The sequence below is a fragment of the Anabrus simplex genome, chromosome 4 (genome assembly GCF_040414725.1).
Source record: "Anabrus simplex isolate iqAnaSimp1 chromosome 4, ASM4041472v1, whole genome shotgun sequence".
NCBI classification, from domain to species: domain Eukaryota; kingdom Metazoa; phylum Arthropoda; class Insecta; order Orthoptera; family Tettigoniidae; genus Anabrus; species Anabrus simplex.
Genome location: NC_090268.1, coordinates 207222035 through 207241658, shown reverse-complemented (window position 1 = coordinate 207241658; position 19624 = coordinate 207222035). Strand labels below are relative to the sequence as shown.

Sequence of the window (19624 nt, the reverse complement as noted above, 5' to 3'; positions counted from 1 at the left end):
TGGTGGCCAGCGAGGTCTGCGGACCTGAATCCTATTAGGACATGCCTGGGATGCATTGGGGAGGCGAACTACATCCCGTCAGCCTCCACCAAGGACCTTTCAACACCTTCGCATTGCCCTTTTGGTGGGATGGAATCGACTGCCACAAGAGCTCTTGGACAATCTGATAGAGAGCATGTGTGGGCGTTAGGAATAACCATACACCCTATTAACAGAATATTTTGTTATGGAAGACATTGCCAAGTTTTGTTAGTTGTTGTCAAAGGTGCACCTTAGCTATCAGAATCTCTCTGACACTGTTCTTTTGGACAAGTTGTGAGAGTCATCTTCCGTTTGTTCAGCAATCCGTCTGACATTCCTATCAGGCGGTATGGCCTCGTTTAGTGATTATGCTTAACTTTTGTAAACTAGTGTACGTGATGTAATTATTTCTGTTGTAAATATTTTTAGATATATGTGTAGTTTCATATTCAAGAGCGTGACTCCTTGCATACGCCGAGTCAGCCCATTATGTTACCGGCATAAGCCTACCTTGTAGTAGTAATAATAATAATAATAACAATACATTTACGAGGTCAAGAATGTCCTACATTTCTTACAATTCACCAGCCTTACGATTCTTTCGTGGATAACGTAATTTTTCTTTCGATTTATCGGAACCCTGTCTCTCCTCAGGGTGGACTCAGAGGATACATTACCTGTATGTACACCTGCATGTCGTAAGAAGGTACAAAGAGGGCAACAACCAAAGAAATTGCATTTCCTTTGTCGTCTCTAAAGCCCACCAAAGAACATATCAATGATTCTATGCTTTTCAGTGTAGCGGAGAAAATGTTCGAGTTCGATGTTGGTTTTTTTGTTTGTTTGTTGGTATTGCATACTGCACAGAACAATAATGAAAACTGCCAATAGCAATTCTACCAGAATCGCAACACAGGACCACTGCAGGTGGATGAACAAACTACAGAGAAATTTGATATTTTGTACTATTTGGGAAGAATTGTAACAGGTAAAGGAGGAGCCGTATAAATAAAGCCACGGGTGTTTGGAAACGGCCTCTATAACAGAACCAAACTGAGGGTCTTTAATAGCAATGTAGTCTGTATTGCTGTATGCGCGTGAAACTTGGAGGGTAACCAAGCAGCTGACAAGAAATATTCTGTCTTAGAATTATACTAGGCATACACTGCTAAGAAACAGTATCGATGATGATGATGATGATGCTTGTTGTTTTAAGGGGCCTAACATCTAGGTCATCGACCCCTGATGGTACGAAATGAGACGAAATGCAATGACAAAATAAAAATCCAAAATCCTCCACTGACCAGAATGCAAAGCGTGAGGACGAAGAATGAACGGATGGATATGAAGTTAAAACAATCAGTGGAGCCGACCCGCAATGCCTCAGTCTCAGAAACTGACGGAAAACAATAGTAATACTGACCAAGGGACTGCTTCTAGAGCTCAAGACTGAATCGATAACGCTTGCAAGCTAAAGGGGTCCAAAATATAAGTCATCGGCCTCTCATAATGGTACTTATCGCTTGGAAAGTAGAACCATGGTATTTGTCATTGTGCGGTACCAGTCAGAGGTGTCGTAGACTTGCGGTATACCACACATTATGGTACTACTCACAGGTAATGAAATTCGCACATGTAATACAGACCTATGGTGTTTCGCACATAGCGGCGCCATTTACAGGCAACGCAAACCTATGGTGTTCATCACATAAGTGTACTAACCACAGGGACTCGTACTATCCCGTGGTGTTCCTTATATAGTGGGTACTAAGCATAGGCAAGCCAGAATCCTGGTGTCGCTCATGTAGTGCTACTAATCACAGGTACCGTAAAAGCTTGGCCGCGCGGTGTTCCTGCGTGTTACTAATCACAAACCTATTTGGTACCTGACATAGTGGTACTACGCGCAAGTAATAGCGACCCATTGTGTTCCCCGCGTGTTGGTACTAATCACAAGTAGTTTCATGGTTCTAATCCAATCGTCCCTTGGCCGCCCCTTTTAGTCGCCCCTTACGACAGGCAGGGGATACCTTGGGTGTATTCTTCGTCTGCGTCCCTCACCCACAGGGGGTTGTGTGTTTGGTCCGCGAGAGATATTTTATTTCCCTCAAGTCCACCGGCAAGCCGGTTAGGACCCTCCTATCCGCCACCTGGGAGTATCACCTCTCCCCCTGCTACGCCAGCGTAGTAGGTTCGTGGAGAAATAGTATCAGATGAGGTACTCTGTAAACGATCACGTCAATTACCGATCCACCAGAAGATCAAGAGTAGGTAATAGCAGTCGATAGGACAAACATTGTGAAGATCTGATGATGATGATGATGGTGATGATGATTGTTGTTTGAAAGGGCCTAACATTTAGGTCACCGGTCCCTAAATGGTACGAGATGAACGAAACGAAAATTAAAACTTCAAAACGTATCCACTGATCTAAATCTAAAACGAATGATGGTGAAAAAAGAAAGATTGTGAAACAAAAACAATCAGTGGATCCAATTCGCAATGCATTGATTACTGGGGGTGATACTCATTATGTACAGGGGTGCAAAAGCCGACCAATCACAGGCCACGTATATGCATGGTGTTGCTCACGTAGTTGTATTAATCATATGAAATGTAGACCCACGGTGCATCACACATTATGGCAACACTCACAAGCAACACAAACCCATGGTGTTCCTCACATAATGGTACTACTACTCTCAGGCAACGCAAACCCATGGTGTTCCCCGCATAATGGTACTACTACTCTCAGGCAACGCAAACCCATGGTGTTCCTCACATAATGACACTACTACTCTCAGGCAACGCAAACCCATTATTTTACTCACACAGTGGTAATAATCACGGACGCCAGCCAAACCCCTGGTTTTTCTCACTCTTCTCACTGGCACTGGTGTTTCTCAGAAAGTGGTACTACTCATAGATAACGCAGACTAATTCTGAACACAGTGGATCCGACCGACACACTATGACCATTATCACAAACAACGCCCAGACACGTAGTGTTTCTCGTATAATCGTCCTCCTCCTATGTAACGTAGACCCATGGTTTTCATCGCAAGGTGCTATTAGTCGCAAGTAGCATCGACCCATGATGTTCCGCACATAATGGTACTAATCACAGGTATCGTCACGGTTCTAATGTCACCATCCCTCGGTCGCCCTATTAGTCGCCTCTTACGACAGGCAAGGGATACCGTGGGTGTATTCTTCATCTTCGTTCCCCACCCACAGGAGGTAGTGTGTTTGGTCCGCGAGAGCTATTTTATTTCACTCAAGTCCACCGGCAAGCCGGTTAGGACCGCCCTCCCCCCTTCCGCCGCCTGTGGCGCACCTTGTGGGACTATCACCTCTCCCCCTTCTTCGCCAGCGTAGTAGCTTCGTGAGACAGAGGAGGAGACAAGTGGAGGAGGAGAGTCAAACCGAATAGCTCAGCACAGAACGAGAAGGCGAAAATTGGTTCCGATCCTATGCTCCTCCCCAGGAGTTTAAGGAAATATTTCAAGTCATTGCTACGAGATATACCTGTATTCTTTACAGATAAATTGGACAGCAAATTACATTTGATTTTCATTCATTTTTACAAAACAAAGTTAAATGCCCGAATAGTGTCAAAAACAAAGAGGGAACAGCCGCTCATCCAGTCGACCACAATTGACTGTGAATCCCTAGAGAATTTCTAGCCTGCTACTTACCGGTATTTCTGCAGGTGTCGTGTTGATATTCGCACTGGTCGGCCCAGCGTTGAGCGATGCTGGCCAGTTCGTCACTCCAAGTCTGGAAAGAAAAAAGCGACTTATAAGACTTTCTGTTGTAAATGTGTCTTCTCTGAAGAGGCCTGAAATGTAACCTCGAGTCCCCCGAGGAGGTGCAGCTCTTTTGAGGCACACCCCCAATGGAGGTGAGCTGCATGAATCTTTCTTTACCACATACCAGAGCTCCTCCCAATTTTTAATACCTCGCTGTACCGAGAATAAAGCTCGGCCTCCGAGTACGGTGTTTAACGGATCCGGACGGCCTGAAATGATTGTCAGATTACAATAAATTCTTTTAAACTTTATTTTCGGAATATCTTTGAGCAACCCTTCTAGGCGAGGGCCGTAGAATTCATCCACAGTAACCACTGCCTGTTGAAAGACGTGACAAACTGAAACTTTCAGGAGTTTTCCTGTCGGTGGTCTCCAGCTGAGTCTGGCATAATTTCTACTTTGCAGTATCAGCCTCCTCGCGTTCACTTTTCCTATCCATCCTCACTAAAGATGCGACTAAAAGCGACCCCAAGGGCCCAGAGATTAGTACCGGCATTGCCCCCCCTTACCTGTACCAAGCTCCTCACTTTCAACAATACTATCAGACCTCCATTAACCAACTCTCGTTCTTTTCCGACCGCGACGGTATTGGGTGTAGACATGGCGACCTAGGGAGTTTTTCATTTCCACACCATTCGCGGCCCGTGTCTTCCTTTGGCCAATGTCGCATCCCTTCCATTTTTTCTCTGTAAGTAGTGTTAAGAGGATGGTTGCCTAGTTGTGCTTCATCTTAAAGCAATAATCATCACCATTCCCCTGATGTTAGTGATGATGCTTGTTTTAAGGGGCCTAACATCCATGTCATCGGCCCCTGAATCACCATTTTCTTATACAACAATAATTGATGATGATGATGATGCTTGTTGTTTAAAGGGGCCTAACATCGAGGTCATCGGCCCCTAATGGTACGAAATGAAATAACAAAAAATTCAGATTCATCCACTGAACAAAACGAAATAAAAAATGTCATGAAGAATGAATGGATGGACATGAACCCTACAAAAAAACAAAAAAACAGTGGATCAGACACAAAAAAGATCGTGAATAATAGTATTACTGACCAAGGGACCACTTATAAAGCACAATGATGCTTGATGTCAATAGGGGTGCAAAATCCACGACTAAGGCCCCACAGAATGGTACATGTCGCGAGTAAAGTAGAACCATGGTATTTATCATTTTGGGGTACTAATCAAAAGTAGCGAAGACTCACGGTGTTCCTCACAAGATGGTACTACTCACAAGTATTGTACTTCGTACAGGTAACGCAGACCTATGGTGTTTCGCACACAATGGTGCCACTTACAGCCAACGCAAACCGATGAGTTTCCTCACCTAGGTGTACTAGTCACGGGTGCCGGTCCCAAGGGCCCCGTGGTGTTCCTCACATAGTGAGTACTAATCACAGGCAACGCAGACCCACGGTGTCGCTCATATAGTGGTACAACTCACAGGCTACGCCCAGACCCACGGTGTTACCCACATGGGTACAACGCACGGGTACTGGAATCCACCAGGCCAGGCTTTTTACTGCAACTAATCGCAAACCTATTTCGTACCAAGTTAGTGATACTACTCGCAAGTACATGCAACCCATGGTGTTCCCCGCATGATGGTACGAATCAAGAGTAGTTTCATGGTTCTAAGTCAATCATCCCCTGGTCGGCGCTTGTAGTCGCCTCTTACGACAGGCAGGGGATACCGCGGGTGTATTCTACATGTGCGTCCCCCACCCGCAGGGGGTAGTGTGTTTGGTCCGCGAGAGGTATTTTATTTCCCCCAAGTCCGCCGGCAAGCCGGTTAGGACCCCCCTATCTGCCACCTGGGACGCGCCACGTGGGAGTATCACCTCTCCCCCTGCTACGCCTGCACAGCAGGTTCGTGCCAACAATAATTACTACCAACGATTAAGCCTACCTTTCAAGCCATCTTCACCCGCGGATCGAGGTGGTGGTGATAATTGTTTTAACAGGAAGTAGAGCTCGCGCAGTTAAACAACAGCTTTGCTTTCCTTCTGCCTGCCAGCCGGCGATCCTTCGTCTCCAGCGCACCTCCCTCTGTACACCTTACTTGGATCAGAGGTGCACGCGGCTGGCTGCGCAGTAGTTAGTTAATTTGAGGCAAGCTTGGCGATAACACGTCTCCCGAACAGTGCACTTTGCGTTGTGACTGTTGACTTGTGCGAAACAGTAGTGATAACAATATGCCTCCCGTCCTTTCAAAACTATACAGAAAAAACTCTTCGTTCGCAGGGTCGAGAAATAGTGTCTAACGTGTTACAGTTCGTGCAGAAAGAAGCCGATGAAAACAAATTTATTATTCCAGCCAAAAGAGTGCAGGAGCGTGCGTGTGCTGCAACTCGTGTAAGTGCGTGCACCGTGAAGTCAGTGAAGAAACAATTGCTACAGGTCCAGGCAGGAACATTTCAATACACCTAGCAAGAATTAAAAAAAAAAAAAAAGCGTCCGTGCACTGGAGTAGATGATTTTGACATGTGTATTGTTCGAAGGACAATCAAGGAATTTTATATAACTGAGAAAGAAATTCCGACTGTGAAATCTGAGTGGGCGAAACTACGAAAAATTATACAGCACAAGGGACAATGCAGTAGTTTTCAAAGAACTTGGATTTCGGTGGAAAAGCGTGGAAACTGACAGGTGTTTGCTAATTGAGCGTAATGATATTCGAAGTGCTCGAATCACATTTTTACGTTCTCTTACTAGGTATCGTCAGGAGGGTCGCCCTATAGTTTACAGTGATAAAACCTACATTAACAGCTCACACACAACACCGAAGGCTTCCTATGACACCACATCTCCTACAGAGGGTCATAATTCGCCGATATCGAAAGGACAGCGCCTTATTATCGCTCATGCAGGCTATGAGCTGGGTTTTGTCCGAATACCCTCTTGATATTTAAATCAAACCAGGCACCCGGCGATTACCATAGAGAAGTGAATGCCACGAACTACATGAAATGGGTGAAAGAAATGCTTCTGCCAAACTTGCCACCAAAATTTGCTCTTGTGATAGACAATGCACCCTATCACAACGTTCAGTATGATAAATGCCCCACTTCTAACACTCGCAAACAGGAAATGCAGAACTGGCTAACAGAGCACAACATACCTTACGGAAATGATATGTTCAAGAATGAACTTTAGAGATCAATAAACCTCGAAGTAAGAGCTATATTCTGGACCGTCTTTTACGTGAATACGGGCACACTGTTCTTCGCTTGCCGGCTTATCATCCAGATTTGAACAGCACCGAAAAAATCTGGGGTGATGTGAAACAATGGGTGGCACAGAAAAACACAACCTTCAAGCTGGATGATGTTAGAAATCTTTGCGTTCAAAGATTTTCTTAAATTGGTGCGGAAAAGTGCGGTTCAGTATGCCGTCATGTCAGAGAGATTGAAGACCAATATATACAGTCGGAAGGCCTTTCGGAACCTGAAATTGAGCGCCTAACAATTAATGTGACTAACAGCAGCAGCAGTGAAGATGAATCGTCAAGCAGTGGCTCGGATAGTGAAAGTGAGTTGACATGGCTGGGATTGAACAACTACAGCCTTAGCTCTTTACATTATGAGCTCTATAAACATGATATTTTTTGTTAAGAGTTTGCGAGGCAACAGAGTTCTTGTGGTAATGTATCGTTGTTATTCAGGATTTGAATAAACTACCATAACCGGTATAATTATTATGATTGGTGCCTTTCTAGCTTGACGTTAAACAATGGACTCGCGAAGTGAGAAATAAAATTTACCACTCCAGCAAAAATATAAATTGCAAATGGAAGGCGACTGTAGCTGTAGGAAATAACAGCCTATGATGATGATGATGCTCATGCTTGTTGTTTAAAGGGGCCTAACATCGAGGTCATCGGGCCCTAATGGTACGAATTGAAATAACAACAAGAAATTCAAAAGCATCCACTGACAGAAATAAAATAAAATATGTCATGAAGAATGAATGGGTGGACATGAACGCAACAAAAACAAAAAACAAACAAACAAACAAAACAAAACAGTGGATCAGACTCAAAAAATATTGGAAATAACACTATTAGTGACCAAGGGACCGCTTATAAAGCACAATGATGTTAATGGCACTTATCGGTAGTAAAGGAGAACCATGGTATTTCTCAAGCTGCAGTACTAATCAATGGTAGCGTAAACTCACGGTGTTCCAAACATTAAGGTACTACTCACAAGTATTGTAAGTCGTAAAGGTAACGCAGGCCTATGATGTTTCTCATAAAATTGCGCCACTCATAGCCAACGCAAACCGATGAGGTTCCTCACCTAGGTGTACTAACCACAGAGACTCGCACTATCTCGTGGTGTTCCTCACATAGTGGGTACTAATCACAGGCAACGCAGACCCACGGTGTCGCTCGTATAGTGGTACAACTCACAGGCAACGCCCAGACCCGTGGTGTTGCTCACATGGGTACGACTCACGGGTACTGGAAACCCACACTGAACCCCGCTTGAGTGCTACGAATCACAAAACTATTGAGTACCTAACAGAGTGGTACTACTCGCAAATAAAAGAGACCCATGGTGTTCCACGCGTGATGGTACTAATCACAAGTAGTTTCATGGTTCTAATACAATCATCCCTTGGTCGCCCCTTTTAGTCGCCTCTCACGACAGTCAGGGGATACCGTGGGTGTATTATTCGTCTGCGTACCCCAACCACAGCGGGTATGTCTCCATTTAATTGCTCATCACTGTAAAACACTGTCTTCTGAAGGTAAGGCAGCAGTCTTATAAACTTGTATGCTCGACACGTGCGAAGGGACGTGCTTTTTTTGGGAACGCGGGTGAGGAGGGCAAACAAGTTGAGAGATGAACCGACTATACCTTACTGTTTCCAGAACTATAAGCCTTGCTCGGGCCCTATCGCTTGACACAGATGCCAGGGTACCGTTTACGTCTGGAAATATCTATAGGGGGTCGGCAGATTGCTTAATTTAGGACCTCCTATAAAAATAATCTCCATTGCACATCATATTGAAACATGTATTTTTGTTTCACGCCTACCTAACTTCTGATTGTTTGTTCGCGTATAAGTCCTTTGGGGGCACTGTCATACTTTCCATCATTCCTTAGAATCAAAGACATGAAGCGCAAACAAGTTTAAAAATTAAATTCACATTAAGAGATTATATTGACCGGCCTGAAACCAAGTAGTTTTTCGGAGATTTCTGATATTTGTTTTTTTTAACATATATTAGTTCTAGTCGTTGTAATTACAACTACCGCGTTTTTAGCTCAGAGCATGCAAAATAATGAAAGCAACAAATATGAATCTAGGAAGCGATGAGGATTCCTGTCTCACTATAAAGGAACTTAACAAACAAAATTATTTTTCTTACCAGCTTCTTCATGTTGCTTGCGGTCGGCTGACCTCCAGGACTCCCTCGCGTCTCCTGCCCCCTAGCAACCTTGTCCCGGAGCTCGTTGTGTTTATTCAGAATTGCATTCCTCTGGTTCGAGTCAACTCCTCTGAGATACAAAGGCTGACACTTGTTGCCCATACCCTGCAAGTTACAAATGTATATTAGTTTACGAACATCGTGACGACAAAGTACATGCAGTCGAAATCGGTTACGATTCCGAATGGGCCATCAATCAACAGTCCTTAGAGCCAATAGCCGCGCAAAAAGATTTTGTTTTTGTTGCCAAGTATTACGCCGCACACATACATGGTTAACTAACAGAAATAAGTTATAACTTCAAGAAACGTAACTGAAATAAGTACCGTGTGTACAGTACAGTATTTATGCAGTGGAACTGCGAGATTCATTGGCTTTCCATCGAAGAATAAGTCCATATTATATACTTTGCTGCTTAAACAATTTAAGTAATTATACCTCAAAATTCCAGGGTTCCTGATGATGCTTGTAGTTTCAAGGGGCCTAAGATCGAAAGTCATCGGCCCGTAATGGAACGCGATGGACCACACGATATATTGATAGTTAAAATTTTAAAATGCATCCACTGACTAGAGTTAAAAAATGGTGATGAAGAAAAATAAGCATGAGATTAAAACAATCAGTGGATCTAATTCGCAATGGTAGTACAGATATACAGTATATACATAATTTACAACAGAAGTTAAAATAACACATTAATATACGCAACACAGACTAAAATGAAGTCAATGGGATAAAAGCGCAATTAACACAAATACACTAGGAATAAGGACCTCATTACACATGATAAAACAGACCAATATCCCTCATAAAGCGGATGACGAGGTGGCTGACTGCTAACATCTCGCAAAATAAGGGAGATTGTACGCAGGAGGTTAAGACTACGGCGCAGATCGACCAGGCCCACACACTCCGCAAGGATGTGTACCACAGAAAGATGATCACCGCACGTACACACCGGATGGAGTTCTCCATTCAATAGACAGGAGTGAGTCAGGATGCCGTCGCCAATCCGAAGACGACATAATACCTCCGCGAAGCCCGAAGGGAAGTCCTCCATACCTTCGTTGTTTCTCTTATCGCTCTCAGCTTATTTGAAAGTAGAATGGCCTGCCGCGCCATCTCCCCATGGGACATAACCAGATGTCTCAGCTGAGTACGAATATGACTGGCTGGAAACTTGAAAGGCAACGGGGGCAGTGTAACTGCCTCCTTGACAGCCTGATCTGCTAATTCATTTCCCTCTTCACTTGGAAGCCACATAAATGTGATTCTGGTGCCGGCATCCGAACACCGGGCCAGCCAGAGAGTGCTGACGTTAACAAGTATCAATAGACTGTTGCGAGCTCAAGGAGTCGGTGCACAGAACAAAGTGTCGGCGCTCATCGACGGACATCGCAGAGCTTCACAGATGGCATAGAGCTCTGCTGTGTACACACTACAGGTTTCCGGGAGAACAAACAGAACCTATCAGTGTCGACAACGAACACACAGCCCACCTTCGATTCTGTCCTTCAACCATCCGTGTAGACGACGACTGAACCTGGATATCGGACAAAAACGGACATGAAGAGCCTCCGATAAATCGAAGGGTCCGTGTTTCCATTCGGGCCAGTGTGCAGATCCAGGATTATTTCAGGTCGTCGTACTAGCCACGAAGATACCCCACTTGGTTTTCCGACAAGGCAAGGAACCGAAGGTACGTGAAACAATCTGTAATTGCTATCCAAGCGAATACCAACCGGCCACGTTGCTCGAGGACAAGCAGCGTACAGCAAACGGTTCACATGGTTGAACACGCAAGGATAGCTTGGATGAACTGGCATCTGTCGCAAATTTGCAGCATACGAAAGAAGCATATGCTGGCGCCTCAGATGTAAAGGCAGCACACCAGACTCAACGAGCAGGCTGGCAATGGGGCTTGTACGGAAAGCTCCCGTCGCCAAACTAACCCCGCTGTGGTGGATGCTGTTTAGCTTGGCCTTGCTGAGCCATATGCTGCACTGCCATAGTCTAACCTGGATAAAATGTGTACCCGGTAAAATCGGAGCAGCACCAATTGGTCAGCTCCCCAATTTGTGCTGCTAAGAAACTTCAAGAGGTTAAGCCTCTTGGTGCATTGCACTTTGAGCTCCCGCACGTGTGATGATGATGATGATGCTTGTTGTTTTAAGGGGCCTAACATCGAAGGTCATCGGCCCCTAATGGAATGAAATGAATGACATGAGACATGAAGTTAAAAATTTAAAAAGTATCCACTGACTAAAGTTAAAAAAGAATGGTGATGAAGAAAAATGAGGGTGAGATTAAAACAGTCGGTGGATCTAATACGCAATGCCTTACGTTCTATTAAAATAAGAGAAAGTACAGGAAATCGAAGGAATAAGGCATTGCCCTGTAATACAGATATTAACACATAATTTACGTTAGACGTTCAAATAACACATTAAAATGCGCAACACAAACTAAAATGAAGTCAATGAGATAAAAGCGCAACTGACATAAACAACACGAAGACAAAGGACATCATCACACACGATAAAACAGACCGCTATCCCTCATAAAGCGGATGACGAGGTCTGCTGACTGCTCGTCATCGCGCAAGATAAGGGAGATACTACTCGGAAGGTTAATACTACGGCGCAGATCGACCAGGTCCACGCACTCCGTAAGGATGTGTACCACGGTAAGATGGTCGCCGCAGGTACACACCGGAGGGGGTTCTCCTTTCAGTAGATGGGAGTGCGTCAAGATACCGTGGCCGATCCGAAGGCGACATAATACCACGGCTTCCCTCCGCGAAGCCCGAAGGGAAGTCCTCCATACCTTCGTTGTTCCTTTTATCGCTCTCAGCTTATTGGGAAGTGGGATGGCCTGCCACTCCATCTCCCAATGAGACATAACCAGATGTCTCAGCTGAGAGCGAATATCACTTGCTGGAACCTTGAAAGGCAACGGGGGCAGTGTAACTGCCTCCTTGGCAGCCTCATCTGCTAACTCGTTTCCCTCTATGCCCATGTGGCTGGGGAGCCACACAAACGTAATTCTGGTGCCGGCATCCGAACACCCGGCCAGCAGGTCCTGGATCCGCTGCACCAGAGGGTGTCGAGGGAAACAGGTATCAATAGACTGAAGCGAACTCAAGGAGTCAGTACACACAAGAATGAGTCGGCGCTCATTGTCTAGTGCGTACCGCAGAGCCTCACAGATAGCATAGAGCTCTGCCGTGTACACACTACAGGTGTCCGGGAGAGCAAAAAGAAACCGATCATTGTCGACAACGAACGCACAGCCCACATTCGTATCTGTCCTTGAACCATCCGTGTAAGCGACGACTGAACCTGGATAGCGGCCAAGAACGGACAGGTAGATCCTCCGATAAATCGAAGGGTCCGTGTCTCCTTTCGGGCCAGTGTGCAAATCCAGGATGATTTCAGGTCGTCGTACAACCCACGGAGGTACCCCACTTGGTTGTCTGACAAGGCAAGGAATCGAAGGTACGTCAAACAATTCATAACTGCTATTCAAGCGTATCCCAACCGGCCGCGTCGCACGAGGATGAGCAACGTACAACAAACGGTTGCCATTGTTGAACACGCAGGGATAGCTCGGATGAAGTGGCATCTGTCGCAAATTTGCAGCATACATAAGTAGTAGTTGCTGGCGCCTCAGGTGTAAAGGCGGCACACCAGACTCAGCAAGCAGGCTAGCGATGGGGCTAGTACGAAAAGCTCCCGTCGCCAACCTAACCCCGCTGTGGTGGATACTGTTCAGCTTCGCAAGAACGCTTGGTCTTGCGGAGCCATATGCTGCACTGCCGTAGTCTAACCGGGATAAAATGTGTGCCCGATAGAATCGCAGGAGCACCACGCGGTCAGCTCCCCAATTTGTGCTGCTAAGAAACTTCAAGAGGTTAAGCCTCTTGGTGCATTGCACTTTTAGCTCCCGCACGTGTGGCTCCCACGATAATTTATTGTCAAAAAGGAGCCCAAGAAATCGGTAGGTGTCAACAACTGGAAGAACGACATTTCCTAGATAAAGCTCAGGATGAGGGTGAAGAGTACGTTGACGACAAAAGCGGACAACGGAAGTCTTTGCGGCAGAAAACCGAAAGCCATGTTCTAAGGTCCACTTCTCCACCCACCTAATAGCTTGCTGTAACTGTCGCTCTGCGACTGCCATACTGCACGAGCTATAGTGCAGAGCAAAATCATCCACATATAGGGACGGTATTACGGCTGGACCAGCAGCAGCGACAATACCGTTTATGGCAATCGCGAACAGGGTGACACTAAGAACCGATCCCTGTGGGACTCCATTTTCTTGAACGTGGTATTGCGAATATGTCCTCCCTACTCGGACACGGAATAGACGGAGGGACAAAAAATTCACAATAAATACCGGCAAGTTACCTCGGAATCTCCATTGATGCAGGACTGAAAGGATGCCATATCGCCAGGTGGTGTCGTAGGCCTTCTCCAAGTCAAAGAATACAGCTACCAAGTGCTGTTTGCGGAGAAACGCATCCTGGATAGAGCTCTCCAGGCGTACCACGTGGTCTGTGGTGGATCGAGCGGCTCGAAATCCACATTAGTACTCGGACAAGAGTCCTTGTTTCTCCAGACACCACACGAGTCTGCGATTTACCATCCTCTCAAATAGCTTACACGGGCAATTTGTAAGACAAATCGGTCTGTAACTTCCTGCATACTTAGGGTCTTTGTCAGGCTTGAGGACAGGGATGACTATGCCCTCTCGCCACTGAGACGGATAATCACCCTCTGTCCAGATTCGGTTGAACACACGAAGGAGATATAGTAAACTATCATCACTAAGGTGTTTCAACATCTGGTTATGGATGTTGTCCGGTCCAGGAGACGTGTCCTTGCAAAGCGCTAAGGCGCTGCGGAGTTCCCACTCCGTAAAGGGCACGTTGTAGTCCTCTGAAGCTTGGGTGGCAAAACTAAGGTGATGACGTTCTGCCTCCCGCTTCAGAGGGAGGAAATCAGGATTGTAATTCCCGGAGCCAGAGACATCCGCGAAATGACAAGCGAGATGATTAGCAATCGCGAGGGGATCAGTGGCGACACTGCCTGCAGTGGAAATTCCCGGTACAGCAGATGATCCTTGAATACCCGAAATTCGTCGAAGTTTCGTCCACACTTGAGATGATGGAGTATGTGACGTCATGGACGACACATATCTCTCCCATGAAGCCGTCTTACTTTGTCGAATAAGACCTCGCGCCTTAGCGCGGAGTTTCTTAAATGTTACCAAGTTGGCCACAGTAGGCTGTCGACGGTAACGTTTATGAGCGCGACGGCGTTCTTTGATGGCTGCTGCTATTTCATCGTTCCACCAAGGAACGAGTTTTCGGCGAGGAGCCCCCGAGAAAAACGGAATGGACTCCTCAGCAGCAGCAAGAATAACTTGGGTGACGTAAGTTATTCCTCGCCGACGGTCTGCCTGACATCATCGTGAAAGACAGCTAGTGATGTGTACTTTGGCCAAGCAGCATGTTTAAGAATCCATCGAGGGGGAGCCTCGACGGGTTTGTGTTTCAACAAAGTAAGAATGATGGGAAAATGGTCACTGTCACAGAGATCATCGTGTGCATTCCACCGGAACAGTGGAACCAACGTCCGGCTGCATAGACTTACGTCTATGCGAGAGTATGTGCCGTAACGTACACTAAAGTGAGCTGGTTCCCCGGTGTTCAAAATACATAAATCCAGATCTGTTAGAAGTGTTTCCAACTCTCTTCCTCGGGGACAAGGTGTCTCAGAGCCCCATATGGGGTGATGGGCGTTAAAATCGCCCAATAAGAGGAAGGGTGGTGGAAGCTGATCTATAAGATCAGCGACATCATTGATGTTCAGATGCTGGCCTGGTGGAAGATAAACATTACACACTGTTGCTATGACAGGCAGCGAGACGCGAACAGCTACAGCCTCAAGAGGGGGTTCTTAATGGAACTTCTTCGCTGTAACTATCAGAACGTACAAAAATGCCAACGCCTCCGGAAGCCCGGTGAGCATAGTATCGTTCTGTCGAGTAGTTTGAAATGCCTCAAGACCGTATGATGACCAGGTCTGAAATTGGTCTCCTGAATACAGACTATACTCGCTGCGAACTCACTGATAAGCTGACGTAACTCAGCAAGATGCCTGTCATAACCATTACAATTCCACTGTAACAGTGCCATAGTGTGGACGATATAAGTAGTGTTAGGTTATGAGCAATAAAATGCTCACAAACCTAAGGACTATCAACATCTACATCCGTAGATGTAGTGGACAGCGCGACATCCATCTCGTCGTCAACAGACGGCGGGGATGCCGCCCAGAACTTCGACGTTTTTCGGGGGCGAAGGGGTCCCTAACGAGGAGAGCGCGCAGGTTTCGGAGCAGGAGTACCGCCCGGCGCAGACTCATACCCCCCAGACGGGGGGCATGACTTCTCCTTCGCAGGGGAAGTCCGAGAGCGCTCAGGACGGGCGCTCTTCTTCCCCTTTTCCTTTTCTAGTTTAGACGGGCGGGGAGATGGTTTCCCAGCCCTGGTCGACAAAGCCGCCTCCGCCGGCTGGGGCACGACTTTCGTCGACCTCCTAGGGGGGGAGACTTAGTCTTCCCCCCATGCTGTGCCGGCTGGGGACTGCCAGCCTGCACAGACTTCTGGTTGGTCGAAGGTGGGGTGGTCCCCCCTTCGAGCTTTTACTCTTTGCGACGTCGCTGGGAGCAGCAACAGTCGCCTTGGGCGCAGCGATCAGCACAGGTGACGATGTTGAAAATGATGAACCTGGAAGACTCTGAGCTATCATGCTGTAGTCGAGTGTACGGGCAGGTGTATTCGTGGAATTAAACTTACGGCGCGCTTACTGGTAGGAAAGACCATCCAGGGTCTTGATCTTCTGGATCTTCTTCTCACTCAGGTATATCGGACAGTTCCGATCCCGAGGAGAATGAAAACCGGAGCAGTTAGTGCACTTGTACGGAGTTGTGCACTCCTCCGCGCCGTGAGCTACTCGTCCACATGTACCACATACAGCCTGATTCGAACAGCGAGATACCATATGTCCGAATCGCTGGCATTGATAGCATCGCATAGGAGGCGGGATGTACGGCCTCACATCGCAACGATAAGTTGTTACCTTGACTTTCTCTGGTAACACTGACAACTTGAAAGAGACAATGAAGGCACCAGTGGCAATGTCTTCACCGTTGACCTTGCGCGTAATGCGCCGGACGTGTGTCACGCCACGGTTCTTCATGTCTTCCATCAGCTCGTCGTCAGTGTTCAAAATAAGGTCGCGGTGAAAGATGACTCCGCGAACCAGGTTCAAGGACTTATGCTCCTCCACTTTGACGGGGATTTCGCCAAAGTGGTCGCACTTAAGCAGCTGATCAGCTTGCAGTGCTGTGCGAGTCTTCATAAGCAAACTACCGTTGCGCATTTTCTTAAGGTCCTCAAGTTCGCCGTAAACGCCTTCGATGTGTCGACTAAAAAGGACCGACTTCACCAGCTTAAAATCATGCCCATCGGTTCTGGTAGCGACCAGAAACCTAGGGAAGCTGGATCCCATTCCTTCACGCTGCGCATGTTCCCAGGGAGCTGAACCTCTCAGGGAAGCAAAAGTTAAAGACTTAGCTGGAGGACCACCTTGAGAAGGACGACTTCGTTTGGAAGCCATTCCCGATAGCATCCTCCCCGAATGCCACCCACTCCGATCAGGGGTCTCTGTAGCCGAACCAAGCAGCCAAGGCAATACCCACCTTGTCGTAGCAGGTACTGCCCGGGGTCTGATGTTGGACGATGCCTAATACGGGATGACGGAGGCAATGAGCACTAGGGCTCCCTTCCTCCAGTCACCCGCAATAGCATGTACCCCATAGCGTGTACAGAGCACTAAATATAGAGAAAAAAATTAAAAGAATTAATAATAATATGTCCTTCTGGCATTCGGCTGTGCGGGGACCTGTGTTGTCAGGCGGATACCACTGCCAAGGTACATGGCGCTCCCACCACGCAATGGTCCTGGGTGGACAGTTGCGGGCTTTTGGGCGTAATCGCACACGTAAGAGGCCCATCTCCGGGCAGCACGCACATCAAAATTTGGAATGGTCTACATCTGACCCTCGGAAAAATAATAAAAAAATAAAGAGGGGACCATGGCCACATGACCCTTTAAGTCGCCTTCTACGACAGGCAGGTATTACCTGTGAATGTACTCGACCCCTCCCATCCACAGGAGGTCCAACACATTATACCAAACCGCAATCCATGTCCGCGCCTAGGTCGCAGGGTGTACCGCGGGTGTATTCTACATGTGCGTCCCCCACCCGCAGGGGGTAGTGTGTTTGGTCCGCGAGAGGTATTTTATTTCCCTCAAGTCCGCCGGCAAGCCGGTTAGGACCCCCCTATCCGCCACCTGGGACGCGCCACGTGGGAGTATCACCTCTCCCCCTGCTACGCCTTCGTAGCAGGTTCGTGGTCCCGCACGTGTGGCTCCCACGATAATTTACCGTCAAAAAGGAGCGCAAGGAATCGGTAAGTGTCAACAACTGGAAGAACGACATTTCCTAAATAAAGCTCAGGATGTGGGTGAAGAGTACGGTGACGACAAAAGTGGACAACGGAGGTCTTTGCGGCAGAAAACCGAAAGCAATGTTGTAAGGTCCACTTCTCCACCCTCCTAATTGCTTGCTGTAATTGTCGCTCTGAGACTGCCATACTGCACGACCTATAGTGCAGAGCAAAATCGTCCACATATAGCGACGGTATTACTGCTGGACCAGCAGCAGCGACAATACCGTTTATGGCAATCGCGAACAGAGTTACACTAAGAACCGATCCCTGTGGGACTCCATTTTCTTGACGTGATATTGCGAATATGTCCTCCCTACTCGGACAGGGAATAGACGGAGGGACAAAAAATTCGCAATAAATACCGGCAAGTTTCCTCGGAATCTCCATTGATGCAGGACTGAAAGGATACCATATAGCCATGTGGTGTCGTAGGCCTTCTCTAAGTCAAAGAAAACAGCTACCAAGTGCTGTTTACGGAGAAACGCATCCTGGATAGAGCTCTCCAGGCGGACCAAGTGGTCAGTGGTGTATCGAGCGGCTCGAAAACCACACTGGTATTCGGACAAGAGTCCTTGTTTCTCCAGACACCACACGAGTCGGCGATTTGCCATCCTCTCAAATAGCTTACACAGGCAGTTGGTAAGACAAATCGGCCCGTAACTTCCTGCATCCTTAGGATCTTTGTCAGGCTTGAGGACAGGAATGACTATGCCCTCTCGCCACTGAGACGGAAAATCACCCTCCATCCAGATACGGTTGAACACACGAAGGAGATAGAGTAGACTATCATCACTAAGATGTTTCAACATCTGGTTATGGATGTTGTCCGGTCCAGGAGACGTGTCGTTGGAAAGCGCTAGGGCGCTGCGGAGTTCCCACTCCGTAGAAGGCACGTTGTAGTCCTCTGAAGCTTGAGAGGCAAAATTAAGGTGATGACGTTCTAATTCCCGCTTCACTGCGAGGAAATCAGGATGGAAATTCCCGGAGCCAGATATATCCGCGAAATGACTGGCGTGATGGTCAGCAATCAGGAGGGGTTCAGTGACGATATTGCCTGCAATGGAAATTCCCGGTACAGAAGATGATCCTTGGAGTTGTTTAAAGGGGCCTAACATCGAGGTCATCGGCCCCTAATGGTATGAAATGATATGACTTTTTTTTTTTGAAAATCCACTGACCGAAATAAATAAAAATGTCATGAAAAATGAATGGATGGACATGAATCCAAAAAAAATAACAAAAACAAGCAAAAAACAAACAAACAAAAGAACAGTGGATCCGACTCAAAAACGGTCATAAATAATAGTATTACTGACCAAGGGACCACTTATAAAGCATTGTCCTGAATCGATTATGCTTGATGTCTAACGGGGTCCAAAAACCAGGTCTACGGGTCCTCAGTATGGTACAAGTCGCGAGTACAGTAGAACCATGATATTTCTCGAGCTGCGGTACTAATCAAAGGTAGCGTAAACTCGCGGTGTTCCAAGCATTAAGGTACTACTCACAAGTATTGTACGTCGTAAAGGTAACGCAGACCTATGGTGTTTCTCACACAATGGCGCCATTCAGAGCCAACGCAAACCGATGAGGTTCCTCTCCTAGGTGTACTAAACACGGGCGCCGGTATTCCCGTGGTGTTCCTACAGAGTGGGTACTAATCACTGGCAACGCAGACCTACGGTGTCGCTCATATAGTGGTACAACTCACAGGCTACGCCCAGACGCGTGGTGTCGCTCATACGGGTACAACTCAC

General features: G+C 46.9%; 1 protein-coding gene across 1 annotated transcript in view; it reads right to left on the bottom strand.

Moving 5' to 3' along the window:
• Positions 1 to 19624, bottom strand: part of LOC136872574 (venom allergen 5.02-like) — a 112275-nt gene that overhangs the window by 79518 nt on the left and 13133 nt on the right. Inside the window, exons 2-3 of the mRNA XM_067146376.2 lie at positions 9222 to 9386; positions 3720 to 3801 (exon numbers count right to left, since the gene is read on the bottom strand). Of these exons, the coding sequence (XP_067002477.2) occupies positions 3720 to 3801; positions 9222 to 9386 (247 nt within the window). The remainder of the gene's footprint in view (positions 1 to 3719; positions 3802 to 9221; positions 9387 to 19624) is intronic.